General features: G+C 37.3%; 1 protein-coding gene across 1 annotated transcript; it reads left to right on the top strand.

Moving 5' to 3' along the window:
• The first annotated feature begins 656 nt into the window (after positions 1 to 656).
• On the top strand, positions 657 to 19,624 carry alpk2 (alpha-kinase 2). The gene is made up of 11 exons (XM_079834004.1): positions 657 to 884; positions 2,190 to 4,361; positions 5,838 to 7,350; positions 7,867 to 8,020; positions 8,547 to 8,677; positions 10,829 to 10,867; positions 11,238 to 11,536; positions 11,642 to 11,730; positions 13,256 to 13,473; positions 14,605 to 14,653; positions 16,337 to 19,624. Exons 2-11 carry the CDS (start codon positions 2,223 to 2,225, stop codon positions 16,536 to 16,538), a joined length of 4,833 nt encoding a protein of 1,610 aa, XP_079690130.1. The 5' UTR covers positions 657 to 884; positions 2,190 to 2,222; the 3' UTR covers positions 16,539 to 19,624.
• The last annotated feature ends 6,021 nt before the right edge of the window (positions 19,625 to 25,645 follow it).

Raw genomic sequence — 25,645 nt, 5'->3', positions numbered from 1 at the left:
TTCTTTAATAACAAAAAAGATTGGAAAATCAAGTATGCTGCTTGTTGACAGCTTCGTAAATCAGTTCACGTAGGTGTCGAGACAGAGAAAGTTTCCATAACTGTGTTCCTCGAATCAAATGCACCTGTTGGGAAGGCCACCTCACATTACAGATGTGTGTGCTAGAGAGAGAGAGAGAGAGAGAGAGAGAGAGCATTTGAATGGGAGGATAAGGTGATTGATATTAGAGTGTCTATAAGGAAAGAACGAAGCACTTCTGAGAACCACGCAATCTTCTTCCTCTGCGTCAGAGCTCGTAGATCAGATCCTCCCTGTGGAGCTTTTAACATTTCTTGTTTAAAATCCCTCTATCTGCGCCTGCAACACCGATGCAGGATAAACACTCGGCCAACCGCCTCTGAGAGGCATTAAAATACCTTTCAATGTCAAATTCCCTTCCACTGTTCTGACAGTAATAATCTCATTCTGGCTCCGCAGATGAATACACCTCAGAGATCTTCTTCGTGATGTTTGTCAACTCTGATTATCGCAAGGCAGGCAAATATAGCCCTGAAGTGATAAATCGTTGGGCATGGCACATGTCTCTGCTATCAGGTAACCCACTTTGAACTAAGGGGGATGTTGACTAAAAATAAACCCTCTCCCCAAACCCCCAAGACCTTTCAGCTTTATGTGAACCTCATATTCTCCAGACCGACATCACTGTTGAGTATAATTGCCCATTTGGATTTTAAACAAAAAGGGTGGTGGGATTTTGTCACTGGGATTTTCTCTGTTTGGACAAACAGTTTCTGTTGTGAATGCAGGAAACTGATGCCGAGAGCTGTCTGCTTTAAGAGTGAGATTTTTGGATGGTCTCTCATGACAGATGTGTCCTAATTAAGGTAATGGACTCTCAAAGGTTGTGAGGTTTTATGACTTTAACTTTTAATATAAAATCCTTTTATGTATTTATTTAATGAATTACTTAATTGATTAATTGTATTTTTAAAGGTCACTTTTTCTGTCTTCACGTCTATTTTTATTATCATGCCTCGGTTTTGAATAGGTAGACCAAACTTTTTGTTGTTGTTGTTGTTTTGCATGCATATTAAATGAGTCAGGTGGTGACTATTAGTATTGACCTTAATGATTGACCTTATATGTTTTGTATTACGTCTCTTTACGTCTCAGTTATTTAGGAAGTCTTACAGATTTATGAAGTGCGTGATGACAGTTTAAGAGTAGCTTAAGAAAATCATGCGAGTAGGAAAAACAGTGTTGAGTCATATTCATCTGATAGCTCTGACGTTGGAATGACGTATGGAAATTACACGCACATGGTTTGATACAAATCTAAATGGAAAATCATTTGACCAATCTGTCAGTCGGTTTTCCAGTGTAGCCCAACACCATCGGGCAGCAATACAGGTTGTTTGTAATGGAGAAAGCTAGAATTAAATGCATTTAAATGCATTTATTTATAATTCTAAAATCACTTTAACACTTAAAATTTACATTTATTTAATACATATTTTAAATATTGAATTAAGTTATTTTATATAGTATTATTATATATTTTTTATATAATATCATTTTTTATTTCAATTATATATATTAAGAACATTTCATATTGTATTACGTATTTAATGTTTATATATATATATATATATATATATATATATATATATATATATATATATATATATATATATATATATATATATATATATATATATATATATATATATATATATATATATTATAATTAACATTAAATTAACATGATTTAATAAACATTAAGTAATACAATATGAAAACGTTCTTAAATATAACAATATGAAAAATTTTCTCTGAAAGATATTTTCAACATTTTTAATCTCAAATGTATCTTGTTTAAAGAATATTTAGATTTTTGTATTTTTTTTTTTATTACATAGGGCACGCATGATTTTGCCTTACAAAACATACTGTGGTTGTACAATGGTGTATTAATAGTATCAGATAATGATAAACATTTTCATGTATTATAGTATTACCCCACGTTAACCCAAGCTACTAAAAAGAATGCCATGTCTAAACGCCACAGTAGTGCCACGGTACATTTTTGCTGAATTTAGCTTTTTTTAAACGATCTCCAGCTCTCAATTTCTATGCGTCTAATTGTTCCTTGTTTTCTTTCCCCTCTTTCTCCATTTCCTCTCTTTCAGTGACGTGTGCGCAGAGATCCAGAGAGAGAGGAGATGACAGCTGAGCGGGTTGACAGTCTGCTGCTCTTGGACACAGATGCTGTCAAAACTTCCCTCGCTTCAGTGCCCATAGAGCAAGATGAGCCGGCCCATGCCCCGGACAACCAGACAGATGACAGCTTCAGTCCAATCCCTGATCAACAGCCTGATCCTGCTTCAGAAAGCTCAGGATTAGTGCCAGTTCTGTGCCAGGGATGGACCATGGAGATCCATAGTCCAAACAGTCACAGGGAAGGTGGTTTAGTCTTAACTCAGCCCCTGGATCACACAGAACTGATTGAAATGAAAAGAAATCATCTAAATGAACATAAAAACAATAATTGTGACTTTGATACTGGTGTTGTAACGGAGACTGACAGTATCACGAAGAGCATTAACAACCCTGACCTAATTCAACTTATGGACGTGGACAATACGATAGACAGAAATCATAGTGACTTAAACACTATAGAGGATCCAAATGATGCTCAAGGCACTTTAATGAGTCCAGAAGTTCGATCATCAACAGAACCCAACAGACGAGAAGAAATGGGCCAATACACCATTTTAAACCAATATTCCTCCTCTGAAAGTGTTGGACTTGTGGTTAGCCAAATGGCTAATGATGACGATCCCCTGGTAAATACTGTCTCTGATGTAATGAATAGTGAGCAAAACAATGACCAACCATTCTTGATGGCAAACAATGAGATTGATGTAAGTTCCTCTGAATCATTCATCCAGACCTGCCGAGATACACCTGAAGGTATTGATGTATCAGTGGAAGTGGCAACTGCCTATAAAACTCACCCAGAAATACATGGCATTGCAGAGGACTTGATGTGTGGCTGCTCCACAACCTCCCAGACACCAAAGATGGAAGATCCGATAACTGACTTCCCTATACGTTTGGCCAATTTGCACGAAGCAGACACTCTAAATATCTTAACACATGCCTCCACATTATTAGATTCTTTGGGGATGAACAACGTCTTGGAAACAGCTGACATGCCTATCAATGACTGCCAGACTGTAAATAAAGACTTGACTTCCTCAAATGTTGTTTTAACCCAGGCGGTTCAGAATTTTCTTCAAGTTTCAGAACATGACGTAACGGAATTGGAATCTAACAGAACTGGCGATTCCATGCTTGATAGAATGATTGATACAAAATTCTCATTGGAAGTCAGTAGAGTGCAACCATCGGAGGCTTGTAGCCATGAACCGAGTGCGACAATTGGTAATTCTGATTCATTTTCCCCCCAATCCATGCTTGAAACCCCACAGATAAAGAAGGATCTCTCACAAGTGGTCCTCTGCCCAACATCTGTCACGAATGTAGATTTAGGTATACGTTCTGAGGAGATAGAGGGCGCTTGCTTAAAATTCACAGGAACAGAACGTAATGTTGAGGCTGGTAGCGAGTTGTGGCTGGACGCTTACCAGTTCTTGGCAGGTGAAGAGAATGAGGGTGCTATTTTTGACAAGTGGGGTCGTTCATGCTCTCCCAGCCCCCTTACGGCCCATCCAGACAACACAAAAGCCTCAGGCACAAAAGCCTCAGACTGCCCCAGGAGAGAGAACATTTCAATTGGCCACCACGCTGAGGACTGGGAGCTGAGATTTCCACCTGTTGAGAGGTGGTCGTCCTCAGACAGCTGGGCAAGCGCGTTTTCAGACTGGTTCCAGGCAGTTAACACCTATCCGGAAGACTCTTTCACCAGTGCTATCACACCAAGCTCTGGTTCTAAGCACGGTATGGCAATCCAGGACAACATTTTGGAGCAACGGACAGGTCCACATAATGCAAACAACTCTGGACAGACTTGTCTGTCTCTGAACCTCCTAGAACCAGAAGAACCAGGTCAAGCCTCAAGTAGAGGACAAGTCGAGTCTGATAACACTAATGGAACTCTTTTTAAACGAGGAGATAAAGACGGACTTCCTTCTCATTTAGATGCAGACAGTCGGGACAATACAACAATGGAGAACAACACAAGTTTTTTGCAGACAAAGACTGAATCGCTTAAACCAGATAAGAATACAGCCATGGATACGTTTAATGCATCAAAGTCATGTATATCTTCTGCAAATGAGTTCAAACCCAAACTATATGAAAGTCAGCACATCTCTGGAGAGCTTTGGAGTGCAAAGGTGAGATGACTAGCATATTTCAAATGCAGCGCACAGGCAGATGTAGACTCTGGTGTTTTGTTCTGAGTATTCTTTAGATATTTTACCATTTGCATTGAGAGATTTACACTTTTCAAATGAACCTAAAGGTTAGTTTTGGTTATACCTGCACTGAAATAATCTCATAGTGAGCTCAGGTATTTTAAAAGCCGAATCTTAATGTAACTACTACACGGTTTCAGAATTAAACAGAAATTGACCTTTGTACCCTTAGTTCAGTGATGAGATCATCACACACACACACACACACACTGAATGTTACAGAATTATTACTGCATTTGTATACCATGGAATTTACAAGCTACTGTACTTTAAAGAATACACTGGTGCATCTCCAAAAGCATGGTATTATGGCACTACAATGGTATTTTTTGACAGTTTAGTCAGAGACCGTTTTGATTATGTAAAAGTCTTTAAACTGTTACTGTGACAGATCATGATCTTAAATAGCCAGTCACCTTTAACATTTCCTTTAATAGACCTTGCATATGTTGAACACGTTCAGTTTGACTTGCATTATTTATTATGACACTGTGTGCTGGAAGAGCTCAGTCATTCCACACAGGAATATCACTTCATAATGCACGCACTCTCACTCTCTGTCCCTCTCTCTCTTTCTCTCTCTCTTACACACACAACACATTTACCTAATCTAATTTACTTAATCTAATTATAATAATTAGAGACTAAACCTAAACATATCCCTACATATGAATACAATTTTTTCTGCAATGAAAGAATTAAATTTTTTCATATTACTTTTTTTATTTTTCTCCCTTTTCAGGAAGTTTTAATGTTATTTATTTAACTTCTAGAGCGATTTTTGACAAATTCATCCCTGGAGTATGGCTCAAACACACTAACTTAAACATTCCCCCATCTCCCTCATTCATGACAGACAGCTGTGACTGCTGAGGAAATGTGAGGTGCAGAGAAAAATACTGATAAACAGAAATGCAGACTAATTATAGAGAGTGGTAGATGATAATAGACCAGAGAGCAAAAGAGGAACTGGAAAGGCAGGGGGTTGAGGGACACGAGCACAGCTGAGGGTCGAAATACGACCCCTGCTCGCAACTTCAGTGTCGTACTGTACGGCAGTTTCTCCAATCCCACAGACCCCTGAGACAGTGGGAGAGCTGTGATTGGTTCACCTGCTTTACACAGTGGCTGTGATCACTATAATAGAGATGATCACTACCACTGCCAACCACATGTGGCTTTAGACTTCTGCATGAAAGCATAAGGATTTTTCCATTAGGCAGACCATCGCCTCAGTGAGGTATGTAAACAAACAATGACATGCAGTTTGGATGAGGATAGGCCTAAATTGTGACTTGTTAAATTATACTTATTATTCAATTCCTGTGCTGTCTTTATTGTCTCCAGATACGGCATTTTGTCTTCTCCTTGACATTTCATGTTTTTGTCTTTCAGTCGGAGGGAAGTACACTGGTGGAGGTGACTGGAGACAAAGTTCCCGTACTCGGGTTGGTCTTTGAGGAGGAACGTCAAAGCAGCTTTTCTTCTTCGAAGATCTCAGCTTACACCAGCAACAAGAATTTAACTGGCTGTGTGAGTGGTGAGGAGCGGCGTCACGGCTCCAATGTGAACCTATGCACATGCCCCTCTCAATCGGACATTCACGTGTCTTCAGAGGCGGGACGTGCTGAGAGAAATGGATCGTTTGTACATTCTAACTCTGAGGACTGTACCGTGAAGCCAAGAGAAGAGAAACAAAATACTATTCCAGAGTTTATTATGCCGTTTGCTCCACTCTGTACTGGAAATAATTTCCTCAATCATAGTTTATTGAGAGAGGACAATCCACAAACGGATCTAGAGCTTCCTCCTAAAGGGATTATTAATGAGATACACCTTAAGAGTAATCAAAAATCAGTCAGTAGTGACAATTCTTCTGAAGACCGCTTTTACACATGCCCTGAGCAGTCTTCATCTTCATCCGGTGGAGATTCAGATGATCCTTACATCAAGGATACTCAGAGAAAATCAGAATACAGTGATACCTGTGACATCAGCAAAGAGCTTTCTAAGTTTATTTTACTCACAGGAGAGCATTTTATGGTGTCTGATGACAAACGTGTTGCGTATGTTACTCTAGACTTGGAGGAACCCAGAAATTTGAGTCTTTTTCCCCTGTCAAACTGTGAGGAACTACCTAAAACAGACAAGATGCCTCACAAGACTCCCTCGGATGGTAAAACACACTTTAAACATAAGGAGAAACCAGCTGAGAATCAGCAACATGAGATTCAAACATCAAAAAAGCAAGATCTTCAGCAGGTGAAAGACCGATTCAACTCAGAAGAAGCTGGTTGTAAAGATCGTCCGGTTACTGTCATAGAAACCATCGTCATCACAGAAAAGATTGTCCCTAAAACCCAAGGGAAGAAGAAAAAGAAGCATGTGCAACATGGGATGCCAAAACCCGAGAATGATCCACCGACAAACATAGGGAGCAGGAGCGCTCAGAAGAGCACAATTGGCAAGACAGAGAACCTTGAAGTGAAGGTGGCGTCAAATGGTCTGGGTAAACCAGCATCTCATCTTCCCACCAAAATGGACATTACTAAGAAAGATAGCTCTCAAAAAGTTATGACAGTGAGACCCAAAGTAGAACGCAGTGGGGCCAAGATGGACCCTGCCAGCGTAAATGCCACTCAGAAAGCTGTCCCTATAAAACTCAAAGCAGATGCCAGTAACACAGCCAAGATGGAAAATAAGACGTGCACATCAGATTCTCAGAGCATGTGTTTACCCAGCATGCTGAATGATGACATAAAGCGCAGGCGAATTGCAGACGCAGTTCCGATAAGGACGAGGCCACAGCTGCCTGCAATTTTCCGCCAAGCAAGAAAAGATGGAGAAGATGTGACTCGGAGAGCGTACAGTGAGGCCGTCAAGCAGAAGATTCCAACACCCAAAGAAGGTTCTCCAAATGCATTCTTATTCAACTTAGAATTAAAAGTCAATCCATTAGAAAAGAGTTAAAGTCTACCAAAAGCCCAGTGTCCTGCAGAGTCTAGTTTCAGCCTGCCCAAAACACACTTGTCTGGAGGTTTTCTAGTAATCCTGAAGACCTTGTTTAGATTGTTCGGGTGTGTTTGATTAGGACTGGAGCTAAACTCTGTAGAATAGGGACAGGATTGGACACCTTGTGTTTTTATACCAGAGTCAGAAATCTCAGAACCTTGCTGGAAAAAACTCCAGCTTGAACCAGTCTGATGTGGTTTGCTTGTCTTAACTGGTTTAAGCTGATTAGCTGGACTTCCAGCCTAGTTAAGGTGGTTTTAGCTGGATTGACCAGCTTGGCCACCTCAGGGAGACCAGCTAACCACCTTAGGCTGGTTTAAGCTGTTTTAAGGGGAATACATGGCAGCAGATGATCAAATATTCCACTAATAAGTGAAAATGGTCTATAAATTACATATGTTTTCTTTTTTAGTTGTAGTTCCTTGTGTAGTCTCCGAGATCCAGGCTGACCCAGTCCCTGCTGACCCCCAAAGCATCTTACTTTGGTGCAAGTTCAGTCCCATCCCACCTGACGCCACCGTTAAGTGGACTAAAGAGGGAACATTGCTGTCAAAGATGAACAAAGTGTAAGAAAAACCCACTTTACCCATCAGTCCCCACTTCACCTTATCTTTATCTTTATATCTGTATCGTCTGACTCTGGGTCCAAATATAATTAGTTAACTATGATGACCACATTTTCTAAGAACATCATCGTACCTTTTTTACCACTTGGTGGCACTCTGTTATTGTTTAAATCTGCTGTACATTTTGGCAGAGACCTGACTGAACGTCAGAGCACTGGTGATTCAGCCATGATTTGGAGTGGGAGCGAAATAAACCTTTTACATAATCGTGTGATTCATTCCTGCTAAATGCTGACTATGCCTCAGACTCTCTCAAACAGGCCTCTGCTTTACAGAATTGTCCTTCTGAGTTGTTTTGTAAGCTGTAACTGAATATATACTGTATGTAATTGGGATTCAGGGATGAACATGTGCGTACACCACTGCATTTAGTCTGTAGGGCCTTGACAGTTGATTAAGTTATTGAAAGTATTTACCCAGATGTGTGAAAAATTATTGATTTACTAGGTTTTTCTTGTTTCTGCAGAGAGAAGGGTGACGGTCGCTTTACACTGACAATCTTAGAGGCTTGCAGTAAAGATCTAGGGCTGTACAAATGCAGTCTGAATGCCGGCAACATTTCTGTTTCGACCTCAGAGTACCATCTCACATCTGAGGGTAAGACATAGAGGGCTGCTTTCCCAGAATGATCTGATTTAAGAGGCTATAAATTACGATTTTAATTTGCTGATGTACTCCATGACTAAGCAGAAAGTTACAGCAGGATGTTAAACTCGCGCTCTGAAGCTTCAGCAGGGAGATTGATGTAATAGACAAAAAAGAAAGTCAGCAAGATCAAGACTTTTCCTGCTTCCAAAATGACTTATTGAATTTGATACAACTTGATACTTTAATTTTTAGCCTACATTCTTTAAGTATGCACGTGTGAGGCATGAATACAATTCATATCACACTACTATTCAGTATGATATTTTTTTAAAGAATATAATACATCTATTCAGCAAGGATGCATTCAATTGATCAAAAGTGACAGTAAAGACAACAATTTTTTTTTTCAAAATGAATGCGATTCTTTTTATTCATCAAAGAATCCTGATAATTTTAGAAGTTTTCAGAAAAATGTTAAGCAGTACAACTGTATTTATTTGATCAAAATTTGATATTTATTTGAATGGCACCCTAAACCCTCACTGTCTTCCTCTGAGTCCGCACTTTCACAATGTAATGGCGCTTCGACTGCCGGGAAGAAGTCCGCTGCGTAACCCGCACAAGTGCGGGCTCGGCAGAAGTGCGAATTGAGGGTGCATATCGACCGCAAAGGGGGCGCTCGCGAGCACCCTTGTGAGACCTAAAATGACAAGTGGGACACCTTGCGGCCTCGTGGACTTAACGGACACGCGCACGCAGCGGCCATTGTAAGTCCACAAGACCGAAAGTGCACACGAAGTGTGCCATTTGGGACAGGGCCTATGTCACTTTTCCGTCCGCTAGAAAGGTCACCTATTCAAAACAAAGGCGTAGATTGATGACACCACGTTTGAGCGCAGAATCCTGGGACATGTGGTCTTGACCTCACAGCCGGTTGAAAAGAATCGGGATGGGACTCGGGCAGAAATCATGTTCATGGATGCGATTATTAACGTTACTGTAGTATGAAGCAGAGCAGGGCCTAGTGTTGTGGGAGCTGAGCAAGGCCGCTGGAGCGATTGTTAATTTAGACAAACGCAACACACCCCTCGCAAGCAGCGGGACTTTTATTATGACACAGGCGCCGGCGCCACTTCCGCTTTTCCGGTCATGAGTATGAGGTAACGCAGCTCTGTTTGTCATATTAGATGCATTTGAGTGTGTTGAAAATTGTTATGACGTTACTCTGTGCGTTCGCTCGGCGGCTGCTATGACACTTGTTGCACACTGCAGTAAGAGTAAAGTAAACCGAGGGTAACGTAGATATGACGTCATTGACAGGCGACTCCCTCACAGGTTCTGGTTCCTTGGTTAAAATAGCTGCAATAATAGTTGGAAACATTTGGGATATTGTAAGTACTCAACTGAACAAAATATATAACACTGGCCTAGTGGTTTTTGGATATTTTATGGAAAATGTTTTACATAGCGCACCTTTAAAGGGATAGTTCACCCAAAAATTTAAACTCTCTCATCATTTACTCACCCTCAAGTTGTTCCTAACCTGTATGAGTAACTTTCTTCTACTGAACACAAAAGAAGATATTTTGAAGAATGTTTGTATCAAACAGAGAGAGCAACCATTGACTACCATAGTATTTTTACCCCTACTATGGTAGTCAATGGTTGCTCTCTCTGCTTTAATACAAACATTCTTCAAAATATCTTCTTTTGTGTTCAGCAGAAGAAAGAAACTCATACAGGTTTGGAACAACTTGAGGGTGAGTAAATGAGGACTGAGTTTTCATTTGTGGGTGAACTATCCCTTTAATGTTGAAAACAGTTGTGTTGCTGCGTAGTATTTTTGTGGTGATACATTTTTTCAGTATTCTTTGATGAATAGAAAGTTCAAAATAACTGCATTTATAAATATACATCTTTGTTACTTTTGGTCAATTTAATGTGTCTTTGCTGAATATACATTTCTTTAAAAAAAAATTACTGACCTCAAACTTTTTGAAGCGTAGTGTATATATTCATAATTGTAGTGTCAAATATGTACAATTTGTGTCTGGGAAACCAAACCTCACAATGTAAGTCTGTAAACATGAGAAGACAATAAAATAATGGCAGATAGCTTATTGCACACATTGACTTAACTGTCTACGTTTTTAATTGCAGTGCTGATGGAACTAGTCATTCCGAGTCATGATCAGCCAGGTAAACAGACCCTAATTTCATGGTCTCTTGAGAACCTGCCGGTCATATGAGTAGCAAAATTAGGTAACACTTTATTTTACAGTGTCCTTGTTACATATGGTACATGTACTTACCAAAGTAATAACAGTAAATGATGCATAATTACATGCAACTAACCCTAAACAAACCTTATGTAGTTAACATGTAGTTCATTTATATTACTCAGTACTTAAATATATAATTATACTGTAACAATGACACCTTAAAATAAAGTGTAACCCAAAATTATTATGAACATTTTCTTTTATGCTAATCTGACTGGTGTATATGTTTTAATGGCTTCTGGGTGGGTTAGTTATACAAAAGTTCTCCCACTATTTTAATTTCCCAGTTGAGCCCAGGCTTGTGGACGGAGACGAGGAGAACATCCAGTGCAGCCCGCTACTGTTTAAGGAGGATTTTCTCTCAGAACAGTTCTTTGGAGAGAATCAACCCGCTATCATTGTGACTGAGAAGGTCCACTTCGGTGAAGGCATGCACCGCAAGGCTTTCAGAACCACTCTTAGAGGAGGCAATCTGCCACGATTCAACCCCGGCCATCCCTGCGTCCTGAAAGTCCACAACAGCATCAACTATGGGACTAAAAATATCGAGGAACTTGTCCAGAAGAACTTCAGTCTGGCTGTGGAGGTGAGAATGGATGTCTTCAGGGATATGTTTAATTAAGATTAAACTTAAGGAATTAACTTAAGAAATGAACTCGGGACTGATTTTTTTTTCTTCTGTTTTAATCAGGAATGTCATGTGCAGAATACCGCAAGGGAATATATTAAAGCGTACAATAGTGTGGCCAAGTCTGCAGAATCATTTGGAGAGCTGCCAGAGTAAGTATATCAAAACTCTCCAACTGCCTCCCTTACTGTCTACACAATACTGACATTACAGACTTTTTGTTTGTATTGTGAGGTGTAAAAAACACTGGGAAACTTGTACGTACTGTACACCTAATTATAATTGAAAGGTATCTAACCAAAATGTACTTGAGTGAAGTGAAAACGTTTAACACCTAAAAATAAAAAATCTGTCATTAACTCACTCTCATGTCGTTCTAAGCCCGTAAGACTTTCGTTCTTCTTCGGAACACAAATGACGATCTTTTTGATGAAATCTGAGAGATTTCTGTCCCTGCATTGACAGCTACGCAACTATCACTTCGATGCTTCAAAAAGTTCATAAAGAGATAGTATAAATAATCCATATGAATTAAGCGGTTTACTCCACATTTTCTGAAGAGACTCAATCGCTTTACACGATGAACAGATTGAATTTAGGCTTTTATTCACATATGAACATTCATCAACGCACACATCAGTTATGATAAACGGAAGCTCAAACATGCATGCTTGACGTGCGAGAACCAATGAGGTTCATTCTCATGTGTTACGCATCACATTTGAGCTTCCTCAAGAACCAATGATGTTCATTCTCGTGTTACGCAGCACGTTTGAGCTTCAGGAAGAACCAATGAGTTCAATTTTGAGCTTCTGCAAGAACCAGTGAGGTTCATTCTCGTATTCCACACGATTGAGATTCCTCTAGAACCAATGAGGTTCATTCATGCTTATTCAGCACATTTGAACTTCAGCAAGAACCAGTGAGGTTCATTCTCGTGTTATGCAGCACGTTTGAGATTCCACAAGAACCAATGAGGTTCATTCATGGTTACTCAGCACATTTGAACTTCAACAAGAACCCGTGAGGTTCATTCTCGTGTTATGCAGCACGTTTGAGCTTCCTCAAGAACCAATGTAGTTCATTCTTGTATTCCACACCACGTTTGAGATTCCTCAAGAACCAGTGAGGTTCATTCTCGTGTTATGCAGCACATTTGAGCTTTCTCAAGAACCAATGAGGTTCATTCTTGTGTGTTACACAGCATGTTTGAACTTCCACAAGAACCAATGAGGAACCGCCCAATTCCTATGGATTAGTTTTATGATCTCTTTAAGAACTTTTTGAAGGGTTGAAGTGGTAGTTTTGTAGCTGTCAATGGAAGGACAGAAAACTCAGATTTCATCAAAAAGATCTTCATTTGTGTACTGAAGATGAACAAAAAGGCTCTTTTTTTCAGGTCTCTTTAAATGAATAGAATGTTATAAAGAAAAACATTTATTTGAAATAGTAAAGACTTTTACAATGTTGCAAATGCATTTCTGTCACTATTGATCAACTGAATGCATCCTTGCTAAATAAAAACAATTAATAAAACAGACTCCAACTTTTGAATGGTTGTGTACAATACGTAAAGCTCTAGGACATTTTGAAATTCAGCAAAAATTTTACATGAAGCGAATTCATCAGCATTCATAAACATCAGTATGTTTTTAAACACTTTCCTTTAATTCCCAGTATCATCCCTATTTATTTGGTGCACCGGCCGTCTAACGACATCCCTTACGCCACGCTGGAGGAGGAGCTGCTGGGAGACTTTGTGAAGTACTCTGTGAAGGATGGGAAGGAGATCAACCTGATGCGCAGAGACTCTGAGGCGGGACAGAAATGCTGTGCCTTTCAGCACTGGGTCTACACGCAGACAGAGGGCAACCTGCTGGTCACCGATATGCAGGGTATTTAATAAACGTCAATTTGACCACGTGTTGCTCAGATGTAGATGTAGTCAAGCAGATGAATTTTAGTGCTGGGCATCGATTAAAAAAAATTAACTAATTAATCACACTTTTTTCTGTAATTAATCGCGATTAATCGCAAGTTTTTAATATTTTACGTTTTTAATATTTTGATATTGTAATAATTTCAGTTACTCTCCAAATTAATGTATAAACAATTTAAAGACAGCATATTTTAAATATGTGTTGTATTGTCATATTTTTATGGCCAGTATCACTGATACTAAAGTGTCTATGAAACATTAATGACGTTACGTTATAGTATAACTGAAAGCTCCCAATTTCAACATTTATTAGGCTTAAAAAAAACAACTTTTAATTTAAGTGAACTTAAAACAATCTTTACATAAACCCAAAATAATAAATGTAAAATTTACCCATGGCCTTCCCTGTTATACATATACAGAAATGTAATAGTTACCTTTCTTAACTGCATAAATAATAAATGAAATATAGATGAATCATCATTAAAGCTAAAATTTTCTCTGTTCCCGTGACAGGCATCATCAGTGTTCCTGTCACTTTAAGAACAGCCGCAGATCTCACGCGCTGTCCCGCGCATCTCATTTCCTCACAACTCTTTAAGTTCGTTATTTAACTAATTTAAGACTCCTAATATGAGAATACTCAAAATCCTCAGTGTTATTGTTTGTTCAAGAGCAAAAGAGAACTCGATGTGAGCAGGAAACTGACGCGAGTCTATCTATGCGTCGAGTGTGTGTGTGTGTGTGTGTGTGTGTGTGTGTGTCCCTTGATTAGCTGACATGAGACGCATCCACACAGACAGGACACTGACACACACACACACACACACACACACACACACACACACAGGACATTGGCATACAGCGCGTTCGCTTGTGTCACGATTGGAAGCATTTACATGAATAAGAGCGTGATGATCATGTAACGCTAAGCAAAAATGGATATAAAAACGGACGCTGCGTTATTTGCGTTAAATATTTTAATTGGGTTAAGCTGAAAAAATTAATCGCCCGCGTTAACGCGTTAATTTGCCCAGCCCTAATTTTAACATTTTTAAAATGCCCAATTTTTCTCCTTCATGTACAGGTGTTGGTATGAAACTAACAGATGTAGGGATTGCCACCTGTAAAAAAGGGTAAGTTCGGAATCAAACATGTACATATAAATATATCTAATAGAATGTTAAATAATAATATACATTATTTCATTATCCCTTTCATATGTAAATATAAATATCATAGGCCTGTATAATATAATAACAAACTATATCCCTTTCTTATTTAAAGGTCCCGTTCTTCGTGTTTTTTTGAAGCTTTGATTGTGTTTACAGTGTGCAATATAACATGTGTTCATGTTTCGCGTGTAAAAAAAAACTGTATTTTTAACACAATTTACTTATCTGTACACCGCTGTTTTCACTGTCCTACAAACGACTGAAGACTTCCTTTATTCTATGAAGTCCCTCCTTCAGAAACACGTAACGAGTTCTGATTGTGTCAGCGGTTCCCGTGTTGCGATTTGACAGCAGCTTAGCGAACGTAGCACGGTCCTGTGTTGTGATTCGACAGCAGCTTAGCGCACGTGGAAAGGTCACGCCTCTTAACGGGAGATATATACGCGCTTAATAATCTCTACAGCGTCCCTGGGAAAGCCAAACAAAGGTGATTTGACTCCGGGATGAAAATAACAGCGTCTCGACGACATGGCGACAAACACACTGAAACGCAGCACTTCCTTTTCTCCACGACGTCCTCTTCTTCTCCACGTGGGACAGCAACAAGACCACGCCCCCTTTTTTCGCGTTTTCTTGTGGGCGGAGGTTAGTCTGTTCTACTGCTCTACTGACGTAATTAAAGCAGGAAATACCAGGATGTAGTCCTAACCAGCCGTTCGCTGTAGGCTTTGAAAGGGAACTTCTGTTAAATAAAATATCTCGCTTGGCATTGAACTTTGAGCTTTATCATTTTACAGGTATTATTTATGCTCTAGCAGCAACATTACACACTAACTAAAGTTTGAACAATGGGATCACGAAGAACAGGACCTTTAAAGCTACACTATGTAACTTTTCCGTCCACTAGAGGTCGCCTGTTCAAAACAAAGGCGTAGTTTGATGACGGCACGTTTGAGTGCAGAATCTCGGGACATGTGGTCTTCACCTCACAGCCGGTGGAAAACAGTCAGGATAGGACTCGGGCAGAAATCATGTTCATGGATGCGATTATTAACATTACTGTAGTGAAGCAGAGCAGGACCGAGTGTTGTGGAGCTGAGCAAGGCCGCAGGAGCGATTGAAGAGCGGGACTGTTATTATGGCATAGTCGCTGGCGGGACTTTTATTATGACACGGTTGCCGGCGCAACTTCCTCTTTTCCAGTCATGAGTTTGAGGTAACGCAACTCTGTTTATCGTATTAGATATATCTGAGTGTGTTGAAAAGGAAGTTATGACGTTCGCTCGGCGGCTGCTATGACACTTGTTCACAATGCAGTGAGAGTAAAGCGTTTCACTGAATAAAACCGGAGACCGAGGGTGACGCAGATATGACGCAATCGACAGGCGACTCCCTCACACGCATAGCTCACACGTCCCGGTTCCTTGGTTAAAATAGCAATTTTCTCACGATTTACAAATAGTTGAAAACATTTGGGATATTCTAAGTACTCAACTGAACAAAATATATAACACTGGCCTGGTGGTTTCTGGATATTTTACTGCAAAAATCCTACATAGTTCACCTTTAAGTGATATTTAAATATTTATAATAAAAAATGTGTAGTTATTATGAAAGCAGTAATATTGATTTGAATTGTTGCAGCTACAAGGGATTCAGGGGAAACTGTGCCACGTCCTTCATTGATCAGTTCAAAGCTCTGCATCAGTGTAACAGGTACTGTGAGCTACTGGGCCTGATGTCCCTCCAGCCCAAGCCAAAACGCACCGTTGCCCCCCCAAAGCCAAAGACACAACACGTGCCAAAGAAAAAAACATTCGGCCCTGTTCTGAATGGCAAATCCTGATTGGACAGAAGCCCTGAACATTTGCTTGTATGAATAGTGTTTGCGGGTTTTAGCAATGAAGTCTTGCTTGGGGACAAACGTGTTTCTGAGATTTTTCTTTAAATGTAAGATGACATTCATCTGTAAGGACAGTAGGGAGGTTACTTCTTTCTTGAGAGTTCTGCTATTATAAATGAGCTTATTACTGATTTGTATTACATTTTTAAAATGTTTTTTTTAAAGGGGGGAGTGGACTGTGAAAGAATTGATTGTAATATTTTTGGGTTAAAATCAAAGAAATATAGGAAGTTATCAGCCTATAGTGTTTTATCCTGATCTGCTTTGTTGTAAAGTTCATAATCGTGCCAGTGGTGCTGCCGTCTGTTTCTTTATTATTAGCCTACTGGCGCTATTGTAGGCTATGATAGACGTGACAGAATAATAACAAAGAACTGGAAACGGTTCCTTATGTTATTATGAATGTATGTTATGATAGTACTTTAGAGTTTTTCTAATGGCTAAAGCTTAACGAGTATGTTCACACAAAAATGAAACAAATTGTCATTAATTACTCACCCTCATGGCCAGTGTTGGGCAAGTTACTGCTAATCAGTAATTAGTTACAGTTACTAGTTAGTTACTTTAAAAAGTAATTGAATTACTTTACCAATTACTGTATATCAAAAGTAAATAGTTACTAGGGAAAGTAACTTTTAAGTTACTTTTATGTCTGCTTTTTAAATATGAACAGTACTGAACAGTCAAACACAATAAACAATTTTTCCCTTCAAATCAAGTAGTAGTACAAAAGTCCCTTTTAATACTTGAAACGAAAAAACTGTTTCAGTCATTTAACATTGTTTTTATCACGTTATTTGGCCCAGTGAAATAAGTGATTGGCCTACAGTAATAACACTAAAAATGAAAACAAAGGTGCTGCATATGTGTGATTTAACAAAATGGTTTAACAACATGCCTCATAAGGCAAAGCTAAATAGAGATTAGAGATGAGATTCTCAACAAACGTTAAAATGGGCTAACAAGTCTCATCTCTCAAAGCTCATCGATCTGAAAAGCGCGGTGTGCTCTGATTCGCCAGCGATCCTTTGCATTGTGATTGGCCCGAATACCATAAGCGTCTGACGGAAATGTCACGCTTCTTAACATGTATGGAACATCAGCTCCCATAGCAAAGCAATATTGACATATGATAATGTCGGCTCTACCTTATCAATTCGAGCCCGAATCCGATCCGGATGATGCAGACGGTCAAGCTGATCGGTCAACGTTGTCAGCGCGTCTGGACCAGAAAGTATCAGATTGTCGTTTCTACGATAACAAACGCAAACGTACCAAAGACGTAAAAACGGTCTGTGCTCTCCCAGGTGCTAGCACACAGTCGAATATTTGGGTTGTACTGTGCTGGAACAGTGCTGTCGAAAAACACAGCGTCTCCACAAAATGGCGGCGCGGGCGGCAACAATACTACAGCGAGAATAATACTGGGTTTACACGATTCTTTCGTAGTGTGGTTTTGGTAAAGTTTACAAAAAGTAAACATTGTAACTTGTGTACTTCTCGCCGCTGTTTCCTTATTGTTTATAGAACAATTACGTCAAGTCTCCCTCTGTCATTTCAAAGAATAGTACAATGGCGAGTGCGTCCAGTATAAACACCTCCCCAAATGGAAGCTGGCGCTGCGGAGCCAAACGAAAGTAAAAACAAGACGTGAGCTTCTTGTCTGCAAGCGTTCATTTTTCAAAGAAGGGAGTAACGCGAGTAATGAACTCATTTAAATGTCAGTAATTGTAATTGCATTACTTGATTTAATTTTTTTTGGTGACATGCCAGATGCCACTAAAATAAGTGGAATTACAGTAACGCACGCATTACTCCCAACACTGCTCATGTCATTCCAAACCCATAAGATCTTCGTTTATCTTCGAAACACAAATGAAATTAAATGAAATCTGAGACAATTCAAAAAGTTCATAAAGAGACCATAAAACGAATCCATATGAATTGAGCGGTTTAGTCCAATTTATGTTGACGAGCGAACATAAATAGAACCAACTTCATTGGCTCTTGTGGAATCTCAAGCATGATGCGTAACACGAGAGCGAACCTCATTGGTTCTCAAACGTCAAGCGAACATGCTTGAGCTTCTGTTTACCACAGCCGATGTGTGAGTTGATCAATGTTTAAAGGTGCATAAAAGCCTAAATTCAATCTGTTCATCATATCACATCAAGCGATCGTGTCTCTTCAGAAAGTTTGGATGAAACCGCTCCATTCATATGGATTCGTTTTACAATGTCTTTATGAACTTTTTGAAGCGTCAAAGTGGTAGTTGCATAGATGTCAATGGAGGGAGAGAAAGCTCACAGATATTATAAAAAATATCTTCATTTGTGTTTCGAAGATGACTGAAAGTCTTACGAGTTTGGAACGACACGAGGGCGAGTAATTAATGACAGATTAATTTTCATTTTTGGGTGAACTATCCCTTTAAATAGATATTTACTTTATGAGTGAGATGAATGTGAAAAAACATGCTAGAATTGAATGTTGGAAGCTGCTCAATTTCATTGTTAAACTGTAAAAATGCAAAGTAAAATGTTTAATTTTTATTTAATTTACTGTTTAGTATTTAGTTTTACTTTAATGATCTAATCTGTTTGTCTCTGGGAAGGTGGGATAAGGTGGTGAATATGATGCTATGGAAAAGTTTGTACACTTGCCCTAGTAAACAGCTGTTGATTTGCCTCAGGAAGAATGACAATCCTCCCACCTTCACGTTTCCATCATCCTTTGAATGTCAAATGACTTATTGCCTCATTACTATATATAAACACACACGTTTGAGGCAACATATTTGTCCTGTTAATGTTAATGAACCGCACAAATGAATCACCTGACATTAAAAACTGTGAGGTTAGCTGCTTTATGCAAATCTAGATAGTCTTATATTTAAGTATTAGTAAATATGGATTGACGGTTATAAGATTTTTGGTTTGCCTGAACTACAATCCTCTTGTATTGGCTTTGAATGGCCTTTTCTGAATGATATATTGTTTCATAATAAATATTGCTTTTCTTTTTTGAGTATATGGGCTTGATTTTAGTCACAAATCATGAGCTAAAAATAACATTTGACACATTAGGACACTTCAAAACTGTACATTTTATTGTCATGAAGATACCAAACTAATACCAAATACAATACGAAGGAAGCGTCACATGACATGCATAGCGGACTCATTAATAATAATCTAATTACAGCAACTGGGTCAGTAGGCACATATGGCAGACATGATCTATTACATCTATTTTTGGCAGATGCCAATTTATCAACCTTACACAAACTCATACGTATTCATTTAAAGATACAAAGGCGTTTCATATTCCCACAATAGAATCCCACAGCCTGTGACATCACCTGTCTCTCTGGGCTGCTGATTGGCCGAGGAGGTCGTTAGGTCTCACCGTGGCTATTTAGTGTGATAATGGCGTTTGATGACAGAGGATACAAACACCATTGTCACACTCCACAGCTCAGGAGGACAACAAACACACAGACAGGAGAGGTTTAGTTCACATTGTAGGTTAATAGCCTTGTTTTTGCTCATTCCAGAAGTCATGGTCACCTGTGATGGGTAAACAATATACTTTTACAATAGTATGATCAGTATCATTTCAACGAATATTGAATTTGTCGTTTCTGCTTTCAGAGAGTTGTGATCTCATCTAAACCCTCAAAATGAACCTCTAAACAGCACTTTAATGAACAAGGCCAGGACAGGTTGGACATTTTCCCGCCTTCTCTTTCAGTCAGCGGCTGGTTCACAGTCTGACCATGTGCAAATGTTATCGATGTTGGTCAGGGGGGTGGACGGCGATGAGAACAGTGCAGATGGGCTCTTCTAAACTATCATTTGTGCCCTAGATCTGGGGTCTTCAGCAGAGGCTCCTCCCACTGATCTCGTATTTTTTAGTGAAATTTTTAAAATGCATGTTGTAACAAAGTAGCCTACCTAAAACCACACCATCAGAACTTAAAGTTCTGCTTCCATTGCCACTCCCATTTTTTTATATGGGATATTAAATGCACCTGCTATCCATCATTTTACAATGTACTTCATATATCATGAAGTCAAGTCAGTGTCACATGATCCTTCAGAAATCATTGTAATAAGTAATATGCTCAAGGAATATTTCTTATTATTATCAATGTTGAAAACAGTTGGCCTGCTTAATATTTTTTGCGAAAACTATATATAGTTATATAGCTATATATTTTATATATATATAGTATTTGATGTTCAAAAGAACAGCATTTATAACATTATAAATAAACTATATAAAAAAATGGTTACTGGAAATAAAATAAACTTTAACTTAAAATATAACATAAAAAAACATTAATATTAATAAGTTATAAAAAATAATACAATTTAATATTTTATTTCAGCTAATTGCCAAGCTAATTTCTATCTTGGTGTACAAAAAAAATGAATAAAATATATTAAAAATTATTATAAAAATGACAACAAAATTACTAAAATTGTAATTATTAATATATAATAATATAAAATATTCGTAAAACTATAATTGTAATAAAAATGACATGCAACTAAATTACTAAAATATAAACTAAAATTAAAATATAATAATATAATATAATATTCATAAAACTATAAATGTAATAAAATAAACTTTAACTTAAAATAAAACATACAAAAACTTTAATATTAATAAAATATAAAAAATAATACAATTTAATATTTTATTTCAGCTAATTGCCAAGCCTTCTATCTTGGTGTACAAAAAAAAAAAAATAAAGAATAAAACTATATTCAAAATTATTATAAAAATGACAACAAAATTACTAAAATTGTAATTATTAATATATAATAATATAATATTCATAAAATTATAAATGTAATAAAATAAACTTAAAATAAAACAAAAAACTTTAATATTAATAAACTATAAAAAATAATACAATTTAAGATTTTATTTCAGCTAATTGCCAAGCCTTCTATCATGGTGTACTAAAAAAATAATACAAATGAATACAAACTATATAAAAAATAAAAATGACAACAAAATTACTAAAATGTCAAACTAAAATAAAAATATTAATATAATGTAAAATATTCATAAAACTACAATTGTAATAAAAATGACAACAAAATTACTAAAATGTTAATTAAAATTACTAAAATGTTAACTAAAATTAAAATAGTAATATAGGCTAATATAAAATATTCATTAAAAAAAACTTTTTTTAACCATTAAGAGGTCCATGGATTGAAAATGGTTGGAAATGTCTCTTCTTGAACTGCTTACTGAAACTTAATAATTATGTCTAGATTTTCATTCTTCTTTTCCAAAGATTTAGTTTTATGTAAAACGTTTTTTCTGATGTATGAATACTCGCTAGCCCTTTTATTTGCATTAAAAAATATATATATATTTTGTAAATTTCTAAAAAGCAACCATTTTGTTGTTCTTTGTTTGTTTCATGAATTTCCTACTGAAAAGAATGACATATTAATTTAGATAAGCTCAAATGATGATTTTTTTTTTTTTTTGACAACATATCCATTCTCAGGTTTCCTGCGGACAAGTTGACTTACCACAGACCGTTTGGTAAAGATGGCTGATCCACGTGTTCCTCCATGCTTTAGGAATAGTGAGAGCACTGAAAGACAAACACTTCACAAAACACTCTCTCACTGAACTACACACACTATGTATAGTACACTCACACACCGTCATTTCCTCACATAGTCTCTTCCAGGGATCCTCGGTCTGCAAGAAAACGAGAAACAAGTCCAGTCTCTGAACAGAGTTTGCCATGACTGGTCATTCTGCTCTCCTTTAACCTCCCTATATGTACATTAGAGGGGGTTTAGTCAAACAGTTTTGTGATAAGCTTAGAGAAGTATTGATCCGCAGTGACGTGGGGACGAGGTCACTAACCCAAAACCTACAAGTAGGTTCTGGAAAAAGAAAAAAGAAAAACCTTTTGAAAAGCACTGTTTTCTGTAAGCGTTCTCAATAAAACGCACCGGCAAAATTTCAGACATCTGGAACCATGAGAGCAATGCTATATAAATAGTATAGTGAGACGATCTGAAATGCTTTGATAGGCTCTTGAATCAGTGGTAAAATATAAGATAATATGGCTATTGATTCTGTCAAAGCACAAATATTTTAGCAGGTGCAAAAGCTATATTATACTGACACTACAGGACAGTATTTATTCTACTTAAATCCACGGAACATAACCGCCTTACCTAATTTCCAACATAGTGAAGCAGTCAGGCCTGCCGCAGTGTTACAACAACTGAAGCTCATTCGAGGTGCAGGTGGGTTTGGAGCTGGACTTGTTTGTGATTGCTGAAAGAGTGCACTTGATAAAGTGTACAGGACAGCGAGCCGCTTTTATTTGCTTGTCCTTGGATCTGATAGCTGGCCGATTGCATGTGTGAATGAACTGAGTTTCCTTCACCGCTTAGCAAGCCTCATGCCATGTGTACAGATGCTGAGCAACATCAATGGACAAATGGCCATATATGATTTGACACACCAAATAAATAAACCGTCTGGAAAAACAAATAAATGATATATAATGTTGAAATTCACCAAAATTACCATTTTGTATTGTGAATAATATAAGCATAATAAACCTGTTATATTATGTGGCCTTAACTACAATGTACGAACATTTAAATTAATCGTTTGATACAATGCACTTATTGTGTCCATACATGTTGTTACATTGTACTTACATTAAAAAAAATACCTGCATGTGATTACATCTGTAATTCATTTCTGTATATTTATAAAACAATACGAGCACAATAGGTACACTGTACTAACATTTTTGATGCAAGTACATTGTAGTTAAGGACACCTAGTATAAAGTGGGACCAACGCGTTAAATAATATGCAATTACTATTATATAAACACATTTATAATATTTTATTTTACAGTGTCCTTGTTACACGTTTCATTTAGTTACTGTAACTACAAATGATGCATAATTGCACGCAACTAATCCTAATCCTAACCCTATAGTAAGTACATGCAGTTAATTAATATTACTCAGTAATTAAATATAAAATTGCACTGTAACATGGACACCTTAAAATAAAGTGTAACCCAAATATTTTACAGAATTGTGTAATCAACCAAAACTCGACATTCCAGCACATACAAATAATAGGTTACACTTTATTTGGTAACACTATTTTACAGTGTCATTGTTACATATACTGACTATAGTATTAACAGTAAATTATGCATAATGACATGCAACTAAGCCTCAACCTAACCCTACCATAACCCTATAGTAAGTACATGTAGTTAATTTATATTTAATTACACCTTAAAATCAAGTGTAACCTTTTTTTAAAGTGACATAGTTACATTGTACTTACTCAAATAAGTACTGTGTAATATGAATTAACTACATGTACTTACTATAGAGTTATGGTTAGAGTTTGGTTTAGGGTTAGTTACTTATAATTATGCATAATGTACTGTTGTTAGTATAGTAAGTACATGTAGTAACATGTAACTACTGTACATCACCTTAACATAGTGTTACCATAATAATATTAGTATATATTAGTATAATATTTGACTTGAAATTATATAAAATAATACAATCCATTAAACTTTTGTTTGTAATATAAAATCAAGTGCCTTTTGTCATTTTCAAAAATGTCAATTATGTTGTCATGTCCAAAAAAAGCGACAGTAAAGACATTTATAATGTTTCAAATTATTTGTTTTTCCAAATTAAATATTCCATTAAAAAAATCCCCTCAAAAATATTTCTCAATGTCCACAAAAATTTGAAGCAGCACAACAATATTCAACATTGATAATTATAAGAAGAATAACCAGCACCAAATCAGCATATTAGTGAATTCTGAAGGATCATGTGACAAAATTCTGCTTTTGTCATCACAGGAACTTGAATTTTAAAACATTAAAATAGAAAACAGTTCTTTACATTTGTGAAAAAATTATTTTTATATTACAATTTAACTGATAACTGATTATTAACAATTTAACAAATACATGTAGCTTTGGAAAACACGAGTGTTCTTTCAAAAACACAAAATTATCTTACCGACCCTAAACTTTTAAAAAGTAGTGTATATAAATTACGAATATATGTATACATCACACAATAATATTTTATTCATAATCTGGAATTATAAATATAAATAAAATGATAAAAACCAAAATGATATATGCATATGTATAGTAAAAAAAATAATTCAGTCCCCTTTGACAATTTGAAAGATGTCATATATTATGTAGGCTAGTAATGTTAAAGTATAGAAGCATAAAATCAGAGAAGTCAAAACAGCCTTGAACTAGATTAAAAAGACTGAATGGCTGCCAGATTTGACCCGGTCAGCAGTGCCTGCAGCTTTGAAACAGGTCAAATCAACAGAACATGCAACATTGCATATCTGTTAAAAAAAGAAAACCCCCACAATATTTTCTTCACCTTTAGACAATTCAGTAAATGACAAATCTCAGTTTAGCCCCCTAAAGGGACATGTTGATGTAAAAATATGAGATGGGAGGAAAAAATTGATCTCAACGCTTTTGCGTTCACCTGCAAAAGTTTAGCGTTCCCCTGAGAAACTTTACCTTTGCTCGCAAAACTAAATTTGTGAGGGAAAGCAAAGTTTCTTTGGGGACTGAAAAAGTTTGGCGAGTGAACATTTTTTGCAGGCGAACGCAGTTTCTCGGGGGAATGCAAACGTTTTGCGAGTGAACACGTTTTGTGAACAAATGTAAAGTTTCTCGGGGGAACGCAAACGTTTTGCGAGTGAAAATGTTTTGTGAGAAAATGTAAAGTTTCGCGAGGGAACACAAAGTTTCTTGGGGGAGTGAAAAAATTTGGCGAGTGAACAAATGTTTTGCAGGTGAACGCAAAGTTTCTCAGTGGAACGCATGTTTTGCGAGGGAACAGTTTCTTGGGGGAATGAGTGAACAAATGTTTTGCAGGCGAATATAAAGTTTCTCGGCAGAATGCAAAAGTTTTGCAAGTGAACAAAGTTGATCAGTGGAACGAAAATGGTTTGGGAGT

The sequence above is a fragment of the Gobio gobio genome (genome assembly GCF_949357685.1).
Source record: "Gobio gobio genome assembly, chromosome: 14".
Classification (NCBI taxonomy): domain Eukaryota; kingdom Metazoa; phylum Chordata; class Actinopteri; order Cypriniformes; family Gobionidae; genus Gobio; species Gobio gobio.
This window is presented reverse-complemented; position numbering and strand designations above follow the sequence as displayed.